Source organism: Canis lupus, chromosome 1 (assembly GCF_003254725.2).
Source record: "Canis lupus dingo isolate Sandy chromosome 1, ASM325472v2, whole genome shotgun sequence".
Lineage (NCBI taxonomy): Eukaryota > Metazoa > Chordata > Mammalia > Carnivora > Canidae > Canis > Canis lupus.
The window spans coordinates 106,591,666-106,613,612 of NC_064243.1; the positions used below are offsets into that span (position 1 = coordinate 106,591,666).

Sequence of the window (21,947 nt, forward strand, 5' to 3'; positions counted from 1 at the left end):
AGTGTACTAGATGCCACTGGGTTGTTACTTTTAAAGGGTTGCTGGTCACTCTGATGTTTATCAGTCCAGTTCCTCAGCTCCTAATAGGCCAAAAAGACACTGGTCTTTCAATTAGGAGATAATAGGCCTCTTGCTCTTACTCATTGTGATCTCCAGTGCTCTGGATTGAAAAAAAAAATACATATATATATATATAGCCTCTCCCAGAGCCAGCCCATTCTCAGAGATAGTGAAAATCAACCCATCTGGAGCTGATACTTCCAGCCACCAAGCCACAACGTCCCCCGCCCTAAGTCATCCCAGGGCCACGTACCAGGCCATTGGGGATCAGCCCTGGAATCATCCAGATTGATCAGACCTGAGCTGTGCTCTTCCTTGCTTTTTCTATGGAAACTGGACTTGGCTTTCCTGCCCTCAGTTGACACTGGGACCTCCTCGTGTAGCCCTATGTGAGGTGGCATGCCCTCTTCTCTCATGAAATGTAAGAAATAAATCCTTCCTCAGTGGCATTACCCTCTCTGTGCTGGCATTTGGTCACCTTCATAAATTCCAATCCCGAAGGTACAAGTGGAGACTCTTCCTCTAGGGTGTTCAGAGGGATCACAGCCCTACCAGCACCTGGATTTTGGGTTTCCCTGCTCTAGAACTGTGGCAGACAGTAAATTTCAGTTGTTTTCAGCCCCCTGGGTTTGTGGGAGCCCCAGGAGTCTCATACGGCGGGCACGCCACGCTACCTCCCTTGGCACAGATTTCTTCTCTCTCTATGCGAGCCTGGGTTGGATTTGATTGGGTGGGTGTCATCGGTGTCTGAGAGCTCATGAAATGCAAAACTACCTCTAAGCTTGGTTGAAACTATGCAGGGCTGATTTGGACACAAATCCGAGCTGCAATCCCCCCAGCAGCACATGGGTGGGGCTGGAGCAGGTCCCACGGGGGCTCTGGCTGGGCTGATGGACGAGGCAGCTTAGCACGATGTCTTGAGGCCTGGTTTTGGTGTGCACAGAGTGGGGGATTGAGTTCCAGTCTTTCATGAGGAAGGACTGGGGCATTGCTTAGCCCCAGTCTTTGCTTAGCCCCTTAGCTGGGGCATTGCTCTGACAAGGGGTCCCCAGTTCTGAGCTATGAGGGAGCTGGGTTGCTGCTGCAACTCCCATCCTTGAGTCAGCCTCGTGGGTTTGGGTTTTACCACCTTATCTCTCCTGTAGCTGACTATTTTTATTATCACATTTATCCTTTTAAAAAAAGTTTTATTGAAGGACTCCTGGCCTGCTCAGTTGGTGGAGTGTTTGACTCTTGATCTCGGGGTTGTGAGTTCGAGCCCCATCTTGGGCTTAAAAATAGAATCTTAAAAAAATAAAGTTTTCTTGAGATATAATTCACATACTGTACAATTTACTCATTTAATGTATGCAATTAAATGATCTTTTAGTATATTCCCAAATACGCACAACTATCGCCAATTTTTAGAAAATTTTTATCACCTCAGAAGCCCAGGCCCATTAGCTATCAGTTGCTCCCATCCACCCATTCTTCAGCAACTGCATTCTTCATCCTGTCTCTCTGAATTTAACTACTCTAGGTACCTCATATAAGTGGAATCATTTGGTATTTGTTCTTTTCTTGCTGGCTGAGTGCCCTTGGTATAATATCTTCAAGCTTCATCCATGTTGTAGTGTGTGTCAGAATTTTCTTCTAAGGCCAAGTAACATTCCATTGTGTGGACGTGCCACATTTTGTTTATTCATCTGTGAGGAGACACTTGGATTATTTCTACCTTTGGGTTATTAGGAATAATGCTGTTATGAACATTTGTGGACACATTTTCATTCCTCTTGGGTGGATACCCTGGAGTGGAATTGCCAGGTCAGAGGGTAATTCTTCAGCTTTTTGGAGCCGTCGGACTGTTTTGTTTCTTTTGCACTGATTCTTCTACCTTAGTTGAAAGTGGCAAACTGGAAGGGTGGATAGAAGGATGACTCTGAGCAGGGCCCATGCTCCAATGGCTGAAATTTAGGTTTGCAACCCCTGACCTCATTGATAATATTGCCGCATTGAACCACTGGGATAAGAAATTCAGAAAACCTGCATGTCGATAGGATTTTCTCTCCCATCCCACTGGTCTCAGTGACATCAGAGGTAACTCATCTTAGTGATTTATCACTAAGGGCGTGAACTGAAATCTATGGCTTCTGACCATAAAGCTTCAACATTGGCTTGCCCACTGAGCCACCTGTGGCAGGGCCAGAAATGGTAGCATGGTGGGAAGTATGGGGTAAGATGCTGAAGCTCTGCCCCTTGTTTGGTGTTTGTGTCTTTCCTCTCTGAACCTTAGACTTGGGATCATGGTATCTCCTTAAGACGTGAGGATCCCACAAGGAAGAAAGTGCATGATCATTTTCATGTGCATTCAGAGCAGGACGCTCACAAAACTCAGATGGTTTTCATTAAAGGGGCTACACCCATTGGGGGCACTCAAGCAACGCTTTGGGTCTAGAGTGAGACCAGTAATCTCAACTGTGATGCCTTCCAGCCACTGGGGGGGGGCCTACTGAGTTAGGAGGTCTTCTCTGTGTAGTTAGAATGGCACCAAAGCTTGCAAGGAATCAGTTTGGAAACCTCAGTGAGAATGGATTCATTAACGTCTCCCTCACTTGAGGTATTAACATGGTTTTCTGACTGAGGAATGAGGTGGTAAATTAAACCAGTATCAGCCAGGAATTCTTTGGCTGGGATGAATATAAAACCCACCTCCACCTGGCTTAAACAACACGGGAGCGTCATGGGCTTTGGCCAACTTCAAAGTCCAAAGTGAATGTGCTCAGGTAAGGTTTGATCCAGGAGCTCAACAGTATCACCAAGGTACGTCCTGCTTCCATTAGTTTTTGAAGTATTGATTCATCTAAGACTGAGTCCCTGTATTAGTTTCCTAGGGCTGCTGTAACAAAGTACCACAAACTTGGTGGCTTAAAACAAGAGAAATTTATGCTGTCGATTCTGGAAGCCAGAGGTCCAAAGTAAACATGTAGGCAGAGCAGTGCTCCTTCCAAAGGCTCTATGGGACACTTCTTCCTTGCCTCTTCCAGCTTCTGGTGGCTTCCACTGTTCTTTGGCTCATGGCCACATCACCTCCTTCTCAGTCTCCATCCTCATGTGGCCTTGTCTCTCTGTGGCCCTTCCTCTTGTAAGGATACCAGTGGTTGGATTTAGGGCTCACCCTAATCCTGGAATAATGTCATCTCAATCCTTTAATTATTTCCAAACAAGGCCACCTTCTGTGTTTCTGGATGAGCATGAATTCTGGGCACTGTTTAAACCACTACTGTCCCTAGCAGCTCGAGGTGGCTGTGCCAACGACAGCTCCATGCATTCTTTTGCTCGTGACCAGCAGGAAGGAGAAAACATCTTTGCCCCTTAGTAGAGGTCCTGAGATTCACTGTGCTTTGCCCAGCTTAGGTCAGGCCCATTTCTGAACCAATCACAATGGCTAGAGATGGGAATGCTGTTCAGCCAAACTGGGCCATATAGTCTTTGCCTAGAATGGGAGATGGGATGTAAGGGGGATGCAGAACTACATGCATCCCCGAGAGATGGCAGGGCTGTTGGGGAGGTGAAGGGTGGATCTCAGAAGAGAGAGACGTTCACGGTCACCAGCAGTGCCAACAGCTTTTATCTCGTAACCCAGTGTGCACGAAGGGCAAGGGACATTGTGGCCATTTCAGTCATGGTGGCACAAGCTGGAGAGCTACTTCTTTCAAGAGTGCTGTACTTCCCAGCCTCCCGGGAAGTCCCCTTGGCAGAGAGATCTCTGCTGGTTGCTCAGATCTTGGTGGATCTACCCTGCCTGGGATCGCATCAGAAGGCTTGTTTATTTCAAGGCGGCTTTGGAAAGCTCCTCCAGAAGAGGTCTGCAGGCCATTCAGTGGCACCCTGGGGGTGGGGCTCAGTGGAGGCAGGGGGTGCATCCACGTTCATGTTTTATAAAGTAGGATAGGTTGTATAAAGTAGGTGTCTAAGTCAGTTTTCTTAGAGTACTATCTTTTCGACATCAGGCGTCCGCATGTCACCTGCTTGGGTTTTTGTAGAGCAGCTACAAGATGCCCACCCAAGCTCCCAGCTGCCTGCACCAGGATTCTCCTGACCCACTAATTTCAATCCACACCCCTTATACCTTTCACCCATAACTGTGAGTGGACAACCAGTATCACATGCCATGAATGAAAGTTTGCTGTAAGAGTAAATGCAGCAAAAACTTTGCACTTTTTTGATAGCATTGTCTACCCCCGGGTGCAAAGCTGGAGTCTTGCTCTGCCTGGAAGAGGACACAGGGAGATGTAGGGTGTTAAAGCCACTTCCTCATTGAGGTGACCAGGAGGATCAATGGACTCAAAATGGAAACCCTGGTCTCTCTGTTGGATAGAGATCCAGCCCTGATCACTCCCTACCACACCTCACCCCTGCCAACCCACAGTGGACATGTAGCATGAGTGAGCAAAATAAACTTGTGTTCAGCCACTGAGGTTTGACACTTAATTGTGTCATCACAGCATTTATCTGGTCCACCCTGACATGCTAAGTTATCTGCTGGCAGGATGCGAGGCCTTAGCCAATTCAGTGTTCCCACCTCGTTCAGTTATAGTGCACTGCAAATTTTTTGCTATGGATGTGTGCCATGCATTTCCCTTTAAATAGCTCACTTTTTAACTTAAATCTATTTATTTATTTAAGTAACTAAAATGCAGGGCCCAAACTCACAACCTGAGATCAAGACCTGAACTGAGATCAAGAGTGGGATGCTTAACTGAGCCACTCAGGTGCCCCTAATCAATTAATTTTTTTAAGATTGATTTAAGAGCAAGCATGAGTGGGGGGAGGGGCAGAGAGAATCCCGAGCAGACTCCCTGCTGAGTGTGAAGCCCAATGTGGGGCTCAGGACCCCGAGGTCATGACCTGAGCCAAAATCAAGAGTCAAGCACTTAACTGAGCCACTTAGGTGCCCCTAAATAGGTTTAAGGACTTTCTACTACTGCCATGAGTGGGACACTAGTATTTCTTGTTAGTCAAGGAAGAAGGGGGAGAAAGGAACTAAATACCATGAGGAAGGTAATATTCATTTCTAGCTACTGTGATTGCCTGAGCCTGAGGCAATGTCTTTGTAACTAAAGAGCGAACAACAGTGTCCATGCTTTCTCCTCAGTCAGGATCACCTTAGAATGAAGTGTTGTTCGATGATATATCTGTGGACCTGATGAAGTTGTATGGCTCCCGGGTGTCCATGCCCCACCCACACTTTGGTAAGGCAGATATAATCATCCCCTCTCATGGGCTAGTTTTCACCGTTATAGCCCTCCTCCTCCAGAATGTGAGCACTTGGCAGGAACAGGGGCCTCTGTGTGCCCAGCACCTGGCCAGGTATGTGGCACCAGGCTGAAAGAACCAACCAGTGCTTACAGACTCAAAACTTTAATCAGAGAACCAACACACACACACATAAAGGCATTTCCACATTGGCCCACAGCAACACAGGTTGGTAGTTACAGAGTCTGCCCCCACCATGGCTGCCAACTTTCTACAAGGCCTCTGGCCTCGATCTGTGGTGTCAAAACTCTTGTTGAACACACTCATTGGTTCGGAGCTCCTGCCTCTGTGCTGCCCCTACGGTACAGAACAGGCCTGTTGCCCACACTACACAGCAATCTGAGGGCAGGGACCACGTGCAGGGAGTTCGGTATTTTGGCCATTTGGAAACCAATATGCTCCCCACTGTGGCATAAGCCTAGTGCTCAGCCAATCTGTTCCCAGTTACAACAACAAAATCAACCAGCAGAACTTAAGGTACAAGGCTTAAAAAGCGCAAGAGCACATACTCCTAAGCATTTTAGCACCAGAAATATGAAAGATATCAGGAGGGTTAGTGTCTTCAATAGATTGTTTGTGCTTCAGGAAACATGACTGGTCACTTGGTGGGTGTGAAACCCAGAGCTGAGCAGGCACCATCAAGAGGGAGCTGATCGTGCGGTTCCATGAGGGGTCTCCACTGTAGAACAGGCTTGGCCAAAGGTGAAGAGTTGACTTAAGGGCACCAACAGGAAGAATGGTGTCCTCCCTGGGCTCTCCAGCAATCCTCCACAGTCCCAGAACTTGCTGTGACATGAAGGAATGGGGCATTTTAAAATGCCACTTGTAGGGCAGCCCCGATGGCGCAGCGGTTTAGCGCCACCTACAGCCCAGGGTGTGATCCTGGAGACCCAGGATCGAGTCCCACGTCGGGCTCCCTGCATGGAGCCTGCTTCTCCCTCTGCCTGTGTCTCTGCCTCTCTCTCTCTCTCCTCTCTGTGTATTCTCATGAATAAATAAGATCTTTTAAAAAAATAAAATAAAATGTGACTTGCAAACGAACAGTACTTCTCTGTGGAAATGGAAACATCCATTCCCCTTTGATTCCAGAAGGTTCAAGGCAAGGGTGTGGCTTACTGTGTTGGTATTCCCTATCCTGGAGCCTGGCAAAGTGCCTGGTGAGTGGCTGGGACAAAGGGTACATAAAGAACATTCTAGCAGTCATTTCCACATAACCACAATCTTCACCATCAAGCACATCATCTGTGAACCATGTAGCAATATACAATGCAGCTTTCCCAACTGAATCCCACTGCTTCTAGTACCATTAACTTCCACAGCAAACTGGCTCTCATACTGAATAACCAACTTTAAATGAGGGAAGGGGATTATGGGAAGAAGTAGCATGTGTATGTGGGAGAATGTCCTTTTGAGTGAGGTTTTGACAGGAGTGGAAAGTTCCTGCTATTTGGTGCTAATCTTGCTTCTGTGGGTTAATTAAGAAAATATGACACAGCAGAGGGGAAGGAAAAGGCTAGATTCTTTAAAAAAAAAAAAAAAAGAGCAGGGTGCTGGGTTTGGGGAACCAAATTTAGCCAGGGGCATTTTGGAGAAAACTTTAAAAATGAGAGCTATGCGGGGCACCTGGCTGGCTGTCAGTTGAGCATCTGCCTCTTGGTTTCAGTTCGGGTTGTGATCTTAAGGTCATGAGATAAAGCCCTGCATCAGGCTCTGGCTTCACACACAGTCTGCTTCAGATTCTCTTTCCCTCTCCCACTCACTTTCTCTCAAAATCTTTTTTAAAAAACTATTTAAAAAATGAAAGTGACACAGAGGCGCCTGGCTGGCTCAGTCAGAAGAGCATGTGACTCTTGGTCTTCGCATGGTGAGTTGGAGCCTCACATTGGGTATAGATTTTAAAGTCTTTTTAAAGAAAAATGAGGGGCACCTGAGTGGCTCAGTCAGTTGGCATCTACCTTCAGCTCAGGTCATGCTCTCAGGGTCCTGGGATTGAGCCCCATGTCGGGCTCCCTGCTCAGTGAGGAGTCTGCTTCTTCCTCACTCTCTCTGCCCCTCACCCCTGCTCATGCTCTCTTTTGCTCTCTCAAATAAACAAATAAAATCTTTAATAAGAAATGAAAGTCACCACATAGTACTAGCAAGAACATTAACTGCAATAAATAGAGGATTACTAATTCTTCCCTTCTTTTAAATATATTTGTTGTATCTCACGAGTATTTGTAGCTCACATTTGGTGCGTACATACTGTGTGCTGGGCACTCAGTTCTAAGTGCTTCTTTATATCTATTTATCCTCACAGCAGCCTTCTGAGGTAGGTAATCATCTTGTGCCCATTTTACAGATGAGGATGCAGAGGCCCTAGGAGGTCCCATGACTCTCCCTGGATCACTCAGGTAGCATGTGTCAGAGCCGAGATTTAACTCAGCTGACTAGCTCGGATCTACCTCTGAATTCCCATGTTACATGGCTTCTCAACGACTGTGTTTTCATAAGACTTATGTGCAAGTTTTCTTACCATTTTTTAAGGATAAGGAGTGTATTTATTTGGGGGGAAGGAGCTTACAATGTGACAATTTCAACTTTAGGACTTTCAACAATTTCAACTTTAGATGAACTATGTTCAAATATCTGGGACTTTGCTGCCACTCAGAAGCAGATAGTATTGCTACTTGTTACTTCTACGTAACTCCTTATTACCTCTAAGTATGAACTTGCCGATTTCTGCTGAGACCTACAGCAAAGGGCTGACAAGGCTGACATTGCTACAGTTTTTCTTGGGTGTGAATTCTCTGGTGTTGACTGAGATGGGCACTGAGCCCAAAGGCTTTCCCACACACCCTGCAGACATAAGGTTTCTCCCCAGTGTGAATTCTCTCATGCTGCATCAGATTTGCTTTCTGGGCAAAGGCTTTCCCACATTCAGCACATACATAAGGCTTCTCCCCAGTGTGAATTCTCTGGTGAACAGAAAGGCACGAGCTTTGGCTGAAGGCTTTCCCACATTCCTGACAAACATAAGGCCTCTCCCCAGTGTGAACTCGCTGGTGAACAGAAAGGCACGAGCTCTGGGTGAAGGCTTTCCCACATTCCTGACAAACATAAGGCTTTTCTCCGGTATGAACTCTCTGGTGTTGAATGAGTTGAGCACCCACGCTGAAGGTTTTCCCACAGTCACTGCATTTGTGAGGTTTCTCACCGGTGTGACCTCTCTGATGCTTAGAAAGGCATGAGCTCTGACGGAATGACTTTCCACATTCGTTACACTCAAAGAACTTCTTTCCAGCATGAATTCTCTGATGCTGAGTAAGGCAGTTACTATGGGCAAAGGATTTGTCACATATATTACACTGAAAGAGTTTCTCTGCAGTGTGAATTAATCGATATTCTGAGAGATGTGCACTTTGGCTGAAGGTCTTTCCACATTCATTACTTTTAAAAGGGTGTTCGCTCTGGTGGATAGACTGATGTTTAGTGAGGGAAGTACTGTGAACAAAGGCCTTCCCACAGTCCCCACATTCATATGGCCTCACCCCAGAGTGGATGCTCTGATGGCGAATGAGCTGTGTACTCTGGCTAAAGGCTTTTCCACACTGCTTACACTCGAAGGGCTTCACCCTGGTGTGAACCCTCTCATGCTGAGCCAGGTATTTGCTGCAGCTAAAGGTTTTCTCGCATTTGTTACACTTAAAGTGCTTCTCACTGATCCTCAGTTGCTCACTCTGCTCTGAGTCCTGATTCAAGATCCTCCCGCTCTCACTAAGTCCTTGTTTTTCTCTGGTGTGAACAGTCTGGTGGCAATTTAGTGTGGAGCTGCAGATGAAGCGCTCACCACACTCCTGGCATTCATAAGGGGTCTCCACAGTGTGCATTTTCTGGTGCTGGACGAGGTGTTCATTGCAGCTGAAAGTTTCCTTGCATTTGGTACAGCTGTAGGGCTTTTCTATGGCATGGATAGACTGGTGTCGAACCAGGTGGGAGGGCCGGCTAAAACTCTTGATGCATTTGTGACATTTGTAGGGCCGATAGCCAGTGTGAATCCTCTGATGTTCATTAAGGTGAGTATTCCGGTAGAAGGCTTTCCCACACTCATTGCATTTGTAAGGCTTCTCTCCACTGTGAACCCGCTGGTGGATCTTTAGGGTTGAGATATTCCTGAAGGGTTTCCCACACTGATCACATTTGTAAGGCTTTTCTCCAGTGTGAACAGACTGGTGTTTGATAAGCAGCAAGCTCTGCCTGAAAGCCTTCCTGCATTCCTGATGCTCAGAGGGAGGGTCTGTGGAATGGATTTTCTGGTGTTGGAGGAGGTATTTCCTGAGGTTGAAGGTCACCTTGCATTTGGCACATTCGTAGAGCTTCTGGGTATGGGTCTTCTGATGCTGAGTAAGATGAAAGGTTTGGCTGAAACTCTTGCCACACTCATTACATCTGTGGGACTGACCACCCGTATGGGTTTTCTGGTGCTCAGCAGGCTGTAGGCCGACAACCGATGGCTGGTCACTATCTTGATTCTTACATGGTTTTTCCCTGGTGTGAATTTTCTGATGCTGTACAAGGTGCATGTTCTGAGCGAAAGTTTTCCCGCACTTGGCACACACAAAGGATCTGTAGCCTGTGTGAGTTGTCAGAGGTGCCAAGAGGCAAGAACTCTGGCTGAAACCCTCCTTGTACTCTTGACACACACTGGGTTTCTCTCTAGTATGAAGAATCCAGTGCTGGATAAGATGGTAACTCTGGCTGAAGCTCTTCCCACATTCACTACATTTATACAATTTCTCCCCCTCTTGGATGCCCTCTTGCTGGTTCTGATCTAAGACACAGCCAAGGTCACTCTCATGTTCCTGAGATGTAGCCAGTGCAGGGCTCTTTTCAGAAAGATTGTACATCCCAGAATCCTCTCCTGTGGAAAAGAGGAACTCTGGCCCAAGGTCTGTTTTGAGTTCATGACTCCTGCATTCTGTAGGACTCTCCTTGTTGGTAATGATGTCAGACCTCAGAAGATTTTCTGAATCTCCTAGCAGACTATCTAACCAACTCTCACCTACACAGGCTTTCCCCCAACTGGAATTCTGAAGGTCATCCTTGGACAATGTCTCTGTGACCTCTTGGGAGAGTCCTTCTAAGTAGTCTTCTGCCAGAGGACAGGTCTTGGCCCCAGCTGTGTCTGCAAGAGAAGGAAAGTATGGATGTCTCCCGTTCCCCAGGATAAAATATCAGGAGCTGCAGGATGACAACACAGACAAGAGGGAGAACGGGTGATGGCTCGTTGGTAAGCTTGTCCCTCAAGGGGATGGAGGAGGAGGGGCCAAAGTGGTGATCCAGCTGGAACTGGCATCACAAAGAGCCCATTTGCAGGGCAGTTAAGAGGGAACTGGGCAGCCACACAGGTTCTGCAGGGATGATGAGCCTCTCAGCAGATACTCTCTACCATCACCCCCACCAGCTACATATAGCCCACTTCCTGGAGAAGGGCAATGTTCCACATGGAAAGAGAGATAAATGATAATTCAGTATGGTTATTATCACTGGAGGACATATTTAGATAGTAGAGGCACGGCTACACATGCTTGGAAACAGAGACTATGTTGTTGAGGTGCCAGGACTCTGGACTGGTCACCTATGCACAAACACTGGTGAACCTCACAGGAGGCTACAGAGGTCCATGTTCCTGAGCTCTCAAGGGATGGTGGAGGCCAAGATGGAGCCATGCAGCCACTGCTATGTGGTCTCTCATTCAGCGGGCCTTCTCGTGATCATGATCTGACCCTGAGAAAAGCCTCCTGTGCCCCAAAGGCGGTCCCTGCCTCTGCCTTCTCCCACTGGGTACATCTCAACCAGTGTGACACCCTCATTGCCTAACCTGCTTCCCCTGGAGGAACCGTGGCCTAGGAGAGACCAGAACAAACATTCTTGGCTACATTTCAGCCTGGGTTTGAGTTATTCACAGATGTAGCCATCTGTTGTCCCCTGTGGGATGACCTGTACAAAGAGGGGTAAGAGAGACCAGGGATTTGCAGTATTCAAGGGGTACAAGGCAGGAAGGTGGAGAGATGGACCCAAAGCATGGAAGGCCACCTCTTGCTCAGTGTGAAAGGACTGAAGAGGGGACAGAGGAAAGGCACCTAAACAGCTGCCTGCCAGACACAGATGCAGACAGAGACAAGACAGCCCAGCAGAGGAAGGGTCCCAACCCCTGCCAGGACAAGGGAACAGAAGCCAGCACATAGAAGAATGAAGCTCATCAGGTCCAGGGTCAAGATGTCTGGGTAAACGTTCTGGGTCTGGATGGAAGTTCCAAAGATAGACGGCACACAAAGGGCCATGTCCTACAAGCCCACTGCCCGCCCCCCTCCCTGCCCACTCACCAGGGCACTCTGATTCTGTGCTTGCTCTCACCAGAACCTCCAGCTTTTCCCCGCCATCCGGACAAGAGGTCAGTTTGGGTTTGGAGGGGTCTGCAGGTAGAGAAGAGCACTGTCACCAACCAGGACATGGAGGGCCAGCCAGCTGCTTATCCAATGCTTTATTCAGCGTACTCCTCCTGAGGGCCAGATGCTGCACTGGACAATTCTGAGGACACCTTCCCTGCAGGGTTCTCAGTCCCATGGAGGAGAGGGACCCAGACACTCACAATCCAGGGTGATCAGAGCTGAGACACCAGGGCTGGGGACATAAAGGACTTATAACAGCTCTTGAGGAATGAGCAATTCGCCAGGTAGAGAGGATCACACTTACCCTGCCATCCGTGGCTCACACATTCACACAGGGAGCCCATCTGACCCTAGGCCTCCCCGGCTGGGCCCTGTCATAGAGCATGCCGAGCTCCCACAGCCCAATCAGCCCTGTACCCTGCCCTCTGTAAACTGCTCAAGGAAGGTAGCAGAGTCATAATACTGGAGACTCTGTGCTACAATAGAGGAAAAGTGCCCCTCTGACTTGAAAATGAAAAGACCATGAGCCAAGCAATGCAGATGCCTCTAAAGCTGAAAAAGGGCAAAGAAACACTCTTCCCTGGAGCCATCAGAAGGAACGAGCCCTGCCAACATCCTGATTTTAGACCAGTTAGACCTGTTCCACACTTCTGATCTCCACGACTATATGAGAATAAGCACATTGTTTGAAGCTGCTGTGCTGGTGGCATTTGTAACAGCAGCCATAGGAAGCTAACACGCTACTCGGATATATATACACGCATAGGTATGCTGCTGATATGCTGCACACGTACACACACATGTGCAGGGAATCAAGGGAAACGTACATTTACTTTGAGCTGTAGTTTAAAAATAGAAAAGACACGGAGGGCTGAGCCTCCCAAAACTGCTCCTATAATACACACTGAGCAGAGTTAAGAGAAAATCTGTGAGGCTGGCCCTTGGCTGGTGTCTGGGAACCTGGATCTGAGGAAATGTCAGCATTTCTGAACCAAGAAGAGGGGCCCCCTGTGCCTCAATGGTTATGCTGCACACCTGCTTTCCTGCTGGGAGTCTAGAATTCTGGTAAGTTCCCAGCAAAGTGCATCTATGTGACTGGTCCCCAATAAAAACTATGGGTGCTGAGTCTCTAATGAGTGTTGTCACCTCGTTACATATCCTGTGTGACTCCACAGGGAGACAGCTCTGGAAGGTGGCCTGGTTTCCCCTCTGCTGCCTGTGCTGTGTCCTTTCTCCGTAATATGTCCTGGCCATGAATATGAATATATGCTGAGTCCTACAAGTCCTCCTCATAAAACACCAAACACAGGGTGCTTCTGGGGACCTCAACATAGCAGGGAAGGTGACGTCCCCTCTTTGGGCCTTGATTTCAGAAGGGCCAACAAAACAGGGAGTCAGACTTCCTTGTGGGGTGACTGCAGCTTTGAAGAACAGGTCTAAGCGCTGACCCAGCATGAGACCTGGCTCCTGGCTCACCTACTCCTTCGTTTACTGAGCCACCGCTTGTACCATCTGTTCCTAACACTGGGGATTTACCGGGGAGCAGCACCAATGCAAAGCTCCCCTCCTCAGGGAGCCCCCCTCCCAGCCTCAGGAGACTGAGTATCAAATGAGCAGTTAGAAAGTGCAGGGGTGGTGGGCGAGCTGGGCAGGAGACAGAGGAGGCTGTGCTCACAGGCTGTCCTGGGGGCAGGGAGGGGACAAGGCTTCTAGGCAGAGGAGGGGAAGGCAAACCGAAGACTCTGAGTGTCAGCTCTACAAGGACAAAGAGGCAAGTGCTGAGGCCAGAGCGGCAGGTGGAAGGTAATGGGAGTTTCTTAACGTTGGCTCTACTGACATTTGGGGTTGGATAATCCCCTTTGGAAGGGGCTGTCCTTTCATTCCAAGATGTGTGGCAGCAACCCTGGGCTTCACCCACGAGATGCCAGGCGCATGCCCCCACTGCCAAGGGCTGACAATCAGAAAGGTCACTAGGCATTGCTGGTATCCCCGAGGTGTGAGCACTGCTGGGCCACACATCCTACTGGTTTCTCTGGCATTCAGGAGCCATTGCTCTGCTCACTGCCCAGGTTGGAGAGGACACTCACTCAGCAGGAAAAGGTTCTGGTAGTTGTCCAGTGCTGTGTCCCAGAATAGGTCCCCCTGGTCCAGCCCCAGATGCTCCCAGTCCTCCAAGGTGAAGTCCATGGCTACATCCCTGAGGATTACAAGTTCCTGAAACATAACACACTGTCAGTGACACTGGGACTGGGGTCAAGGAGGGACCCAATGACTCATTCCATGCACCTCCGCTCTCAATGTACCAGCCTTTTGACAAAAATCATCTCCTGGGAACCCTGAGACATAAGAGACCGGGCATCCCTACTTTTTTTTTTTTTTTTTTTAAGATTTTATTTATTTATTTGGCAGAGAGAGCATGCACATAAGCAGGGGGACCAGCAGAGGGAGAGGGAGAAGAAGACTGCCCTCTGGGCAAGGACCATGACTTGAGTCGAAGGCAGACAGACGCTCAACTGACTGAGCCACCCAGGCACCCCAGCATCCCCATATTTTATAGGTAAGACATGGAGTCTTGTAGAGGGGACGTGAAGTCCCCTCAGGGCCATACAGGCAGGACATCTCTCTGTTCCTGAAATCTGCTTATTGTGGCTTTTGCTTTTGAGTGTTCATTCAAGATTTTGTTTTTATTATGGAGATTTTCAAACACGTACAGAAGTAGAGATTTACACGTAACAGACCGCCATGTATCCATCACCCAACTTCAACCCCTGTTAACCCTGGTCTATTTTGTTTGTTAAAAGTTTTTGTGGGGGCAGGGATCCCTGGGTGGCGCAGCGGTTTGGCGCCTGCCTTTGGCCCAGGGCGCGATCCTGGAGACCCGGGATCAAATCCCACGTCAGGCTCCTGTTGCATGGAGCCTGCTTCTCCCTCTGCCTATGTCTCTGCCTCTCTCTCTCTCTCTCTCTCTGTGACTATCATAAATAAATAAAACTTAAAAAAAAAATAGTTTCTAAAAAAAAAAAAAAAAAAAAAAGTTTTTGTGGGGGCAGGAGGACAAAATATTTCAAAAGTCCAGGCAGCATCTGATTTCACCTGTAAATACTTCAATACTTAGCACAGAACTCCTTAATCACTGAATACCTAGACCAAATTCAAAGTCTGGATGCAGATTCGTTTGACAACTAAATGGTGTTTTGTTTTGTTTTTTCCCTTTTTTTTAATTGTGGAAAGAAAAAAAAAAAAGAAAATGCCACTTCATCCAGGGGCATTAAACACTCTATTCATCTTGCCAAACTGAAACTGTCCCCTTGAAACACTGTCTCCCCTCCATTCCTGTCCTAGCCCCTGGTACCACCATTCTACTTTTGTCTCTGACTCTGTGATTTGACCACTCTAGGTTCAACAGTATGTTTTTATGGCTGGCTTGTTTGAATCAGAATCCAAAGAGCCCTGCACTGGGCTGACATGGTATGAAGGTTTTTCGAGTTTTGGGGTTTTTAAGGATTTTTATTTATTTGAGAGAGAGCACAAGCAGAGGGGAGACAGAGAGGGAAAAGCAGACTCCCCACTGAGCAGGGAGCCCAACATAGGGCTCCATCCCAGGACCCCAGGATCATGATCTGAACCAAAGGCAGACACTTCACCAGTAGAGCCACCCAGACACCCCAATATGAATATTTTTAATCTAACCCATGACTGCTACCTCATATGACAAAAGGGACTTTACAGGTGTGGCAAGCTAAGGATCCTGAGATAGGGAGGTTCTCCCCTAATTGTCATGACCAATCTTTTTTTTTTTTAAATTTTTTATTTATTTATGATAGTCACATAGAGAGAGAGAGAGAGGCAGAGACACAGGCAGAGGGAGAAGCAGGCTCCATGCACCGGGAGCCCGACGTGGGATTTGATCCCGGGTCTCCAGGATCACGCCCTGGGCCAAAGGCAGGTGCCAAACCGCTGCGCCACCCAGGGATCCCTTTTTTTTTTCTTTAAGATTTTATTTATTTATTCATAAGAGACACAGAGAGAAGTAGAGACATAGGCAGAGGGAGAAGCAGGCTTCCTTGCTGAGCAGGGAGCCTGATGTAGGATTCAATGCCAGGACCCCAGGATCACAACCTGAGCTGAAGGCAAACACTCAGCCACTGAGCCACCCAGGTGTCCCTGAATATCCTTATAAGAGGCATAAGGAGTCAGAGGGAGGAGGCAATGTGATGGCAGAAACAGGTCAGAAGGATGTGACCACAAGTCAAGGAACACAGGGACTTCTAGAAGCTACAAGAGGCATGGAATGGATTTTACCCCACAGCCTCCAAAAGGAAGGTGCCCTGATGACACCTTGACCTCAGATTTCTAGCCTCCATCAGCTGATTCCCCAGCATGTAGATACAGCACCTAGAACAAAGCTTACCTACAGGAGGCCCGGGGGGGAGCGGGGAGGGGGTATGCAGTTCTGGCATCTGTTTCGGGATAAGGATGGAGATAATAGGTAGTGTGGCTGAGAGATGGGGATGGTAAACTGGGTCTTGAATACACTGTGTGAACTGGCAGATCAAGCCAGCACCTCCTCTGGACTTTTTGGTTATGTGCTCTACTGAATCATGAGCCGAGCATCCGTTAGTTCTGGTTGAAACTGCTGCTGTCCATACCCTGTCGGAAGGGGTTAGCCAAAGAGGTTTTTTCAGCAGGAGCCAGATTAGAGTCCCAAGAAGCTTCCTTTCCTGGACTCCTCAACTTTCCTGGACAGCACCCCTGGAAACAGTTGTGGATGGTGTGGGAAGACTCTGGATTTGATCTGTAGGGCACTGGGGAACTACAGAGAGTTTTATACTGGACACTGACAAGGTAGAGCATGCATTCATTAATTCAACAGTCATTTCTCCTGTGTGCCAGACCCCTCTAGGGATGCTGGAGGCACAGAGGCAGCAGACTCAGTCCTTGGCCTGGAGGAGACATTCAAGGATGCTGGTAGGGAGCATAAGGAGACAAGTCTGTAACAGAGAGTGGTATCTGGGGCTGCGGCGAAAGGGCGTGAAAACATTGCCTTGGGAGTCAGGGGAAGCTTCCTGGTCCAGTGAGATATTCAAGTTGGGTCATTAAGGATAAGAAGAAATTAACCAGAGGCGCCTAGGTAGCTGAGTCGGCTAGGTGTCTGCCTTCAGCTCAGGTCATGATCTCGGGGTCCTGGGATCGAGCCCCACCTGCTTCCCCCACTCTCTTTGCCCCTCCTCTACTCCATGCTTTCTCGCTCTTCTCTCAAATCTTTAAAAAAAAGAAGAAAAAGAAAAAAGAAGATACTTACCAGGTAGAGGAAGGTTTTCATTCATCACTCAAGCAACACTTTAAGAACTCCTATGTAAAAAAAACAAACAAACAAACAAACAAACAAAAAAAGAACTCCTATGTACCAGGCCTATGAAAGTTCCTGGGGGCCCAGAGGTGAGTCGCAATCAGTACCTGTACCCAAGAAGCACCTTGTCTGGTGAGGCTAACAGGGCAGGAACAACGCATCCAGGTGATCTGTGCTATGGTGGAGGCAGCAGGGGGTGCTGTGGGAGAGCAGAGCAGGGAAGAGCAGACTGCTCAGAGAAGGTGGAGGGATTGAGCTGGGTTTTAAAGGCTGTGTAAGCCTTAATAGCCAGGAATGGCAGGTAGGGTATTCTGGCCAGGGGGTGGAACCTGAGCAAAGGCTATGAATCTGGAAAGCACAGTGTAACATCTTACCACCAGGCCAAGAAGGGAAGTTTTGGTTGTGTCCAGAAACAGAGAAGATGCTGTGGAAGGGGGTGGGACTCAGATCATACAGGATTGTGCTGAGAAATGTAGATTTTATCCTATAAGCAGTAAGGATTCCCGGAAGGGTCCTGAGCAGGGGAGCGACAGTATAATGAGAGGATCACCAGAAGACAAAGAGCCCAGAATAAAGGCAGGCCAATCTCCCTCTGCCTGTGTTTCTGCCTCTGTGTGTGTGTGTGTGTGTGTGTGTGTGTGTGTCTCTCATGAATAAATAAATAAAATCTTAAAAAAAAAAGGGGGGGGGGGACACCTGGGTGGCTCTGGTTGAGCATCTGCCTTTGGCTCAGGGCGTGATCCCAGAGTCCCAGGATCGAGTCCCACATTGGGCTCCCTGCGTGGAGCCTGCTTCCCCATCTGCCTTTCTCTGTCTCTCATGAATAAATAAAATCTTTAAAAAATAAAAAATAAATAAAATAAAGGCAGGCCAGCTGTGCAGGCTCTGGGGATGACCGAGCAGGAGAGAGGGGCCCTCAACTCACCTTGGTCATAGCCGACTAGGGCCCAGCAGCTGACGGTCTCATTTAAGCTCCTTCTCCTTCTCTCCACATTCCGGGCTGGCAGGGCTGCAGGGGGGACAAGGGAGCTGGGGCAAAATCTCCCTTCGGCCAAGGGCAGACTCCCTGGCCATCCTGGAGGAGCCCCCAAAACGTCAGGAAGTAGGAAGATCAGGCAGGACGCAAGTCTCCCTGCAGGAATCACAGTAACAATTTGGTATTTATTGAAACTACCCCAGCCCCTCCTTTACCCTGTGCTTCAGAGCCTACAAGTATCTTCAGAACCGTTCTTGGCACTTGTTATAGGCAGTAGATACATGTTTGGAAGAGGTGGCATTTCAGGTCTGGAGACCTTCTGTTCTGCTCACTACTACAGCACAGTAGATACTTTTCAAGGTTTGCTGACAGAACATAATGTCTAATTGTACCCCTGGAATGATGCTTCTGGGATTTCTGATACCATATCTAGGATCTGAGTCCAGGCGAGTTGGCCTCCAACACTTTCTATTTCTACAACAGCAAGATTTCTCCAACTTTTTTTTAAACCATGACCCACAGCAACAAAGACAGTATATACTGTTACTACTCATTCTCACATGTAACTAAGCAAAGCTTCATGAAATAACACTAAATCATACAAAGTAGGATGTACCGGGATCTTTTCTATTCTAATTTGTTTTACTCCATTAAAAAAAAATATGGCCACTGCCCACTGAATTATTTTCATGACCCATAATATACAAAACACAGTGCCATACAGCTTTTCACAGATCAGTAGCCATTGCCGTATCTATGGAGTCATGAAAACACTCCCATCACAAAGCAGCAGGATGACCTAATGACAGGTCCATAATGCTTAAGCCTCTGGGGCCAGATGTGTCTTGAAATTCAGAAATTTTCAGATTTTTAAAATGGTGAGATACCATATATACATTATATTTCATTAAAATCACCATGCAGTGTGGGATTGGCAGCATTTTGTAACTGAACACCTCGATATTTCTAGAGTGAAGGATATAAATATTCATTCTAGGTAGGATAATTGAAGGTTATAACTCTTAGCAGTTCTAGTCAGGTTTGGACACCAAATTTACGGAAAAAAAATAGCTTCAGCTTTCTAGATTTTGATAAGACAATGTGGTAGACTTGTAAGTGCTAACATTTACTCAATAGTGATTTTCCTCACATGACAGAGTATAATTTGGTCCACAGATTTTTTTTTCCCCCATAGGGCTGGAAGATAGGAGGTTTTAAAAGAAAATTACTTTAAGTAGTTCCAAACTTGAAAGTTGGGAAATTTTGCTTAAAATTTCAATTTCCAGTTAATGAAAAATCCTAGGATTTGGCCCACTGAGCTGTTAGTGCCAATTTAAAGCTAACACTCCCTCCCCCTTAGATGGGCAAGTGCTCCCTGAAGCCCCACAGCCCTTCCCAGGTGGGTTCTCTCCTTTACCTTATCTGCCTGACTCTCAGAGACATCTGAGTTTGAGACCTCTGTCTACAGTTTTCACATCACATTCTGTCCATATCTATACACACTAAGACCTAGGACAGAAGAAACTGGAGTCCCCCCGTGAAGCTCAAGTCCACCCAGCCTGTCAGAATGACCTGAGCCAAACAATTACAGGACTGAAAAATCTTGGGCCCTGCAGTGGGGAAGTCTTGCTTCTTCTAAGCATGGGTCCACGGCCAGATCATTCACACTCTCTGCGCCTGGTTCCCACATGTACAAAGCGAAACAAATGAAACAGATCCACAGTCCCATATCTGTAATTCTAAAAACAAAAACAAAAAAGCTCTGAAAGCCAGAACTTTATTCATAAACTGACAGTAAAACTGGACTGAACGAACTGCCACAGTCTACGTACAGTGTGACTATTTATTCACACACAGTAATAGATTTCCAAGAACTGCCCCAGATCCCTCTGAGGTGTTGCCTAACTATGAAATAAGGAGCCTATTAACTTCCCAAACTCCGAAAAATTGTGATTCCCTTGATGCTCCTGGTGCCGAGGGAGCCGATAAAAGCGAGGAGCTGCACTAGGCGCTGCTGCGGAGTTCACAGGAAGAAAAGCAGCAGACACGAGGCGCTCAGACGCGAAATACTTGGACCTCCTGAAGAACTCCCATCCATCCATTCATTCATTCATTCATTCATCCCTCGTCATCTGCCCGTTTCAACTTCGGCCTCAGACTCCTCTCTAAAAGGTGAAATAAAATATCACCGCTCCTTTCACGGGCTCCGGTGAGGGCTGTAAACCGTTTCTGCGAGAGCTCGGCCCAGAACGGGCTCGGAACAGAGACACTTCAACCCCACCCAGACACCCACCGCCCAAGACGGCGCGCCCTTTGCCGAAATCGCCCCGTGAGCATTCCGTCACCCCTCGCGAAGGACCGAGCCGCCAAACCCTCGGAGTACTCAAGAGATCCCCAGCCTCGGCATCTCTTCACCTGAAGACTGCCGTCCGCCGGGTTAACAGACGCGACTCCAGCCCCGAGGGAGACGCAGACCCAACTCCTCACACTCGCGCCTCTTAATCACTTCCGGCGCCGCGTGAATTTCCTCAAGCTACTCCACCCAGGAGCCTCCGCGCCAGCCGGCGGACTTCGTTTCCCAGAAGACTGTGCGGGCTCCTTCCCTTGTGTTCCTATCTCCGCCTGCTTCTTCGGCCTTAGAGGTTCCGCTGAGCACCCTGGGAAATAGAGTAGACGCAAACTCGGGACCAGGTGGCGTGTGGGTATTGTAGTCCAGTTTTTTACCCTGTTGAACAACAACCTAATCAGCATGCCCAACCTGAAAGAGACGGAGGGTTGCCATGGAAACGTTTTGAGAAGGAAGTTCCTGAAAAGACGCTTGGAAGTAAGGGGCGGGGTTGAGGCAGGAAAATGATAATATGACCTCTCTCTAATAGGCGGAGAGATGCCCCGTAGTTCATCCCTCCTTACGATTGGCTCCAAGATGGCACATGCGCAGTAGAACGAGGAAACTTCCAAGAGTGGGTGGAATAGGGGTGGGTGATGAGGAAATAATCCCTCTCCCGCACAGGAGGAGGGCAGTCTGGAGGTCAGCTGCGCCTGCGCGGGCGCTGTCCTCCCTCCGGATGGGGAATGCGCGCGCAGGTTTTCTGCCTCCCGGAAGTTTGCGCGGGACAACTAAGAAGGTGAGTCCTACTCCCGGGAAAGAGTTGGAGAATTTGGCCTCAGACCTGTGGCTCCTCACCCCGCTCACCAAGTCCGGAGGTGAGGGGAAGGTGAGGTGGAGTAGAGAGAGGTCTCCCGATCCACTGACCATAGTCCAGTCCTGGTACCTGTGATGTCAGCACGATCATTTGTGGGAGACAGAGTTCCCGGGGGCTGGGTTCTCGATGAAAGAATCTTCTGGTCGCCGGGATAACCGAGCTGCCCTTGCGACCCCTCCAAGCCACTCTTGGCTCTCGGTGGTCGTGACTACGACGGAGGTGGGCGGAACTAGTGGGGAGCTTGACAGGTGCCCCTCCTTGGCACTACGTCATCCCTGGTTTCTTTGGTGGGCGGGGCCTGGGCGAATCCTGGCCACCTAGACACCTGTCCCTTTTGCTGTGCTGTGGCTGAGAACATTCTAGGAGGGACGCAATTCTAAACACAGAGCAGATGTTCAATAAATATTTGTTGAATAAATAAGTGGGTGAGTAAATGATAAAGACACCTGAATGTTATGGTCTTGGGTTTAAGTCCTAGCCATATGACTTCACTCTGAGATCCCTTCTTCCATCCATATTTATTGAGCGTTGACTATAGCACTCTTTCCATCTGATCTATTGAACAATTGCACATTTGCTTATTTTTTTTAATTTATTTTTTTTATTGATGTTCAATTTACTAACATACAGAA

At 48.1% G+C, this 21,947-nt stretch overlaps 2 protein-coding genes across 26 annotated transcripts in view; one reads left to right on the forward strand and one right to left on the reverse strand.

Moving 5' to 3' along the window:
• Positions 1-5,444: 5,444 nt before the first annotated feature.
• Positions 5,445-21,522, reverse strand: ZNF473 (zinc finger protein 473). 14 transcript variants are annotated; one of them, XM_025424177.3, is made up of 8 exons: positions 21,385-21,522; positions 20,528-20,870; positions 18,062-18,145; positions 17,244-17,335; positions 17,089-17,138; positions 13,874-14,000; positions 11,721-11,810; positions 5,445-10,519 (listed from the first exon to the last, which is right to left on the reverse strand). In XM_025424177.3, the coding sequence occupies exons 5-8, from the start codon at positions 17,107-17,109 to the stop codon at positions 8,118-8,120; spliced, it is 2,640 nt and encodes an 879-aa protein (XP_025279962.3). In that variant the 5' UTR covers positions 17,110-17,138; positions 17,244-17,335; positions 18,062-18,145; positions 20,528-20,870; positions 21,385-21,522; the 3' UTR covers positions 5,445-8,117. The 14 variants fall into 14 exon arrangements, with proteins under 14 accessions (XP_025279962.3, XP_025279958.3, XP_025279956.3 ...); XM_025424173.3 differs by having other exon boundaries at positions 17,261-17,335; positions 18,062-18,268; XM_025424171.3 differs by having other exon boundaries at positions 18,062-18,268.
• Positions 21,074-21,947, forward strand: part of VRK3 (VRK serine/threonine kinase 3) — a 37,193-nt gene continuing 36,319 nt past the window's right edge. For 8 of the 12 annotated variants that reach the window (XM_049108873.1, XM_049108851.1, XM_049108865.1 and 5 more), the window contains exon 1: positions 21,074-21,237. The gene's annotated coding sequence lies outside the window, so the exon portion shown is untranslated. Of the gene's footprint in view, positions 21,328-21,477; positions 21,535-21,947 lie in introns of those variants that run through there. The other 4 variants (XM_049108852.1, XM_049108855.1, XM_049108871.1 and 1 more) reach the window with 4 other exon arrangements.

Coding starts and splice junctions, on each gene's coding strand:
- ZNF473 (XM_025424170.3), bottom strand. CDS start 17,109: ATGAAAACCTTCCTCTACCTG. Junction 14,001..17,088: donor TGAAAACCTTCCTCTACCTG/GTAAGTATCTTC, acceptor GTTATGTTTCAG/GAACTTGTAATCCTCAGGGA. Junction 11,811..13,873: donor CCAGAACCTTTTCCTGCTGA/GTGAGTGTCCTC, acceptor CTCTACCTGCAG/ACCCCTCCAAACCCAAACTG.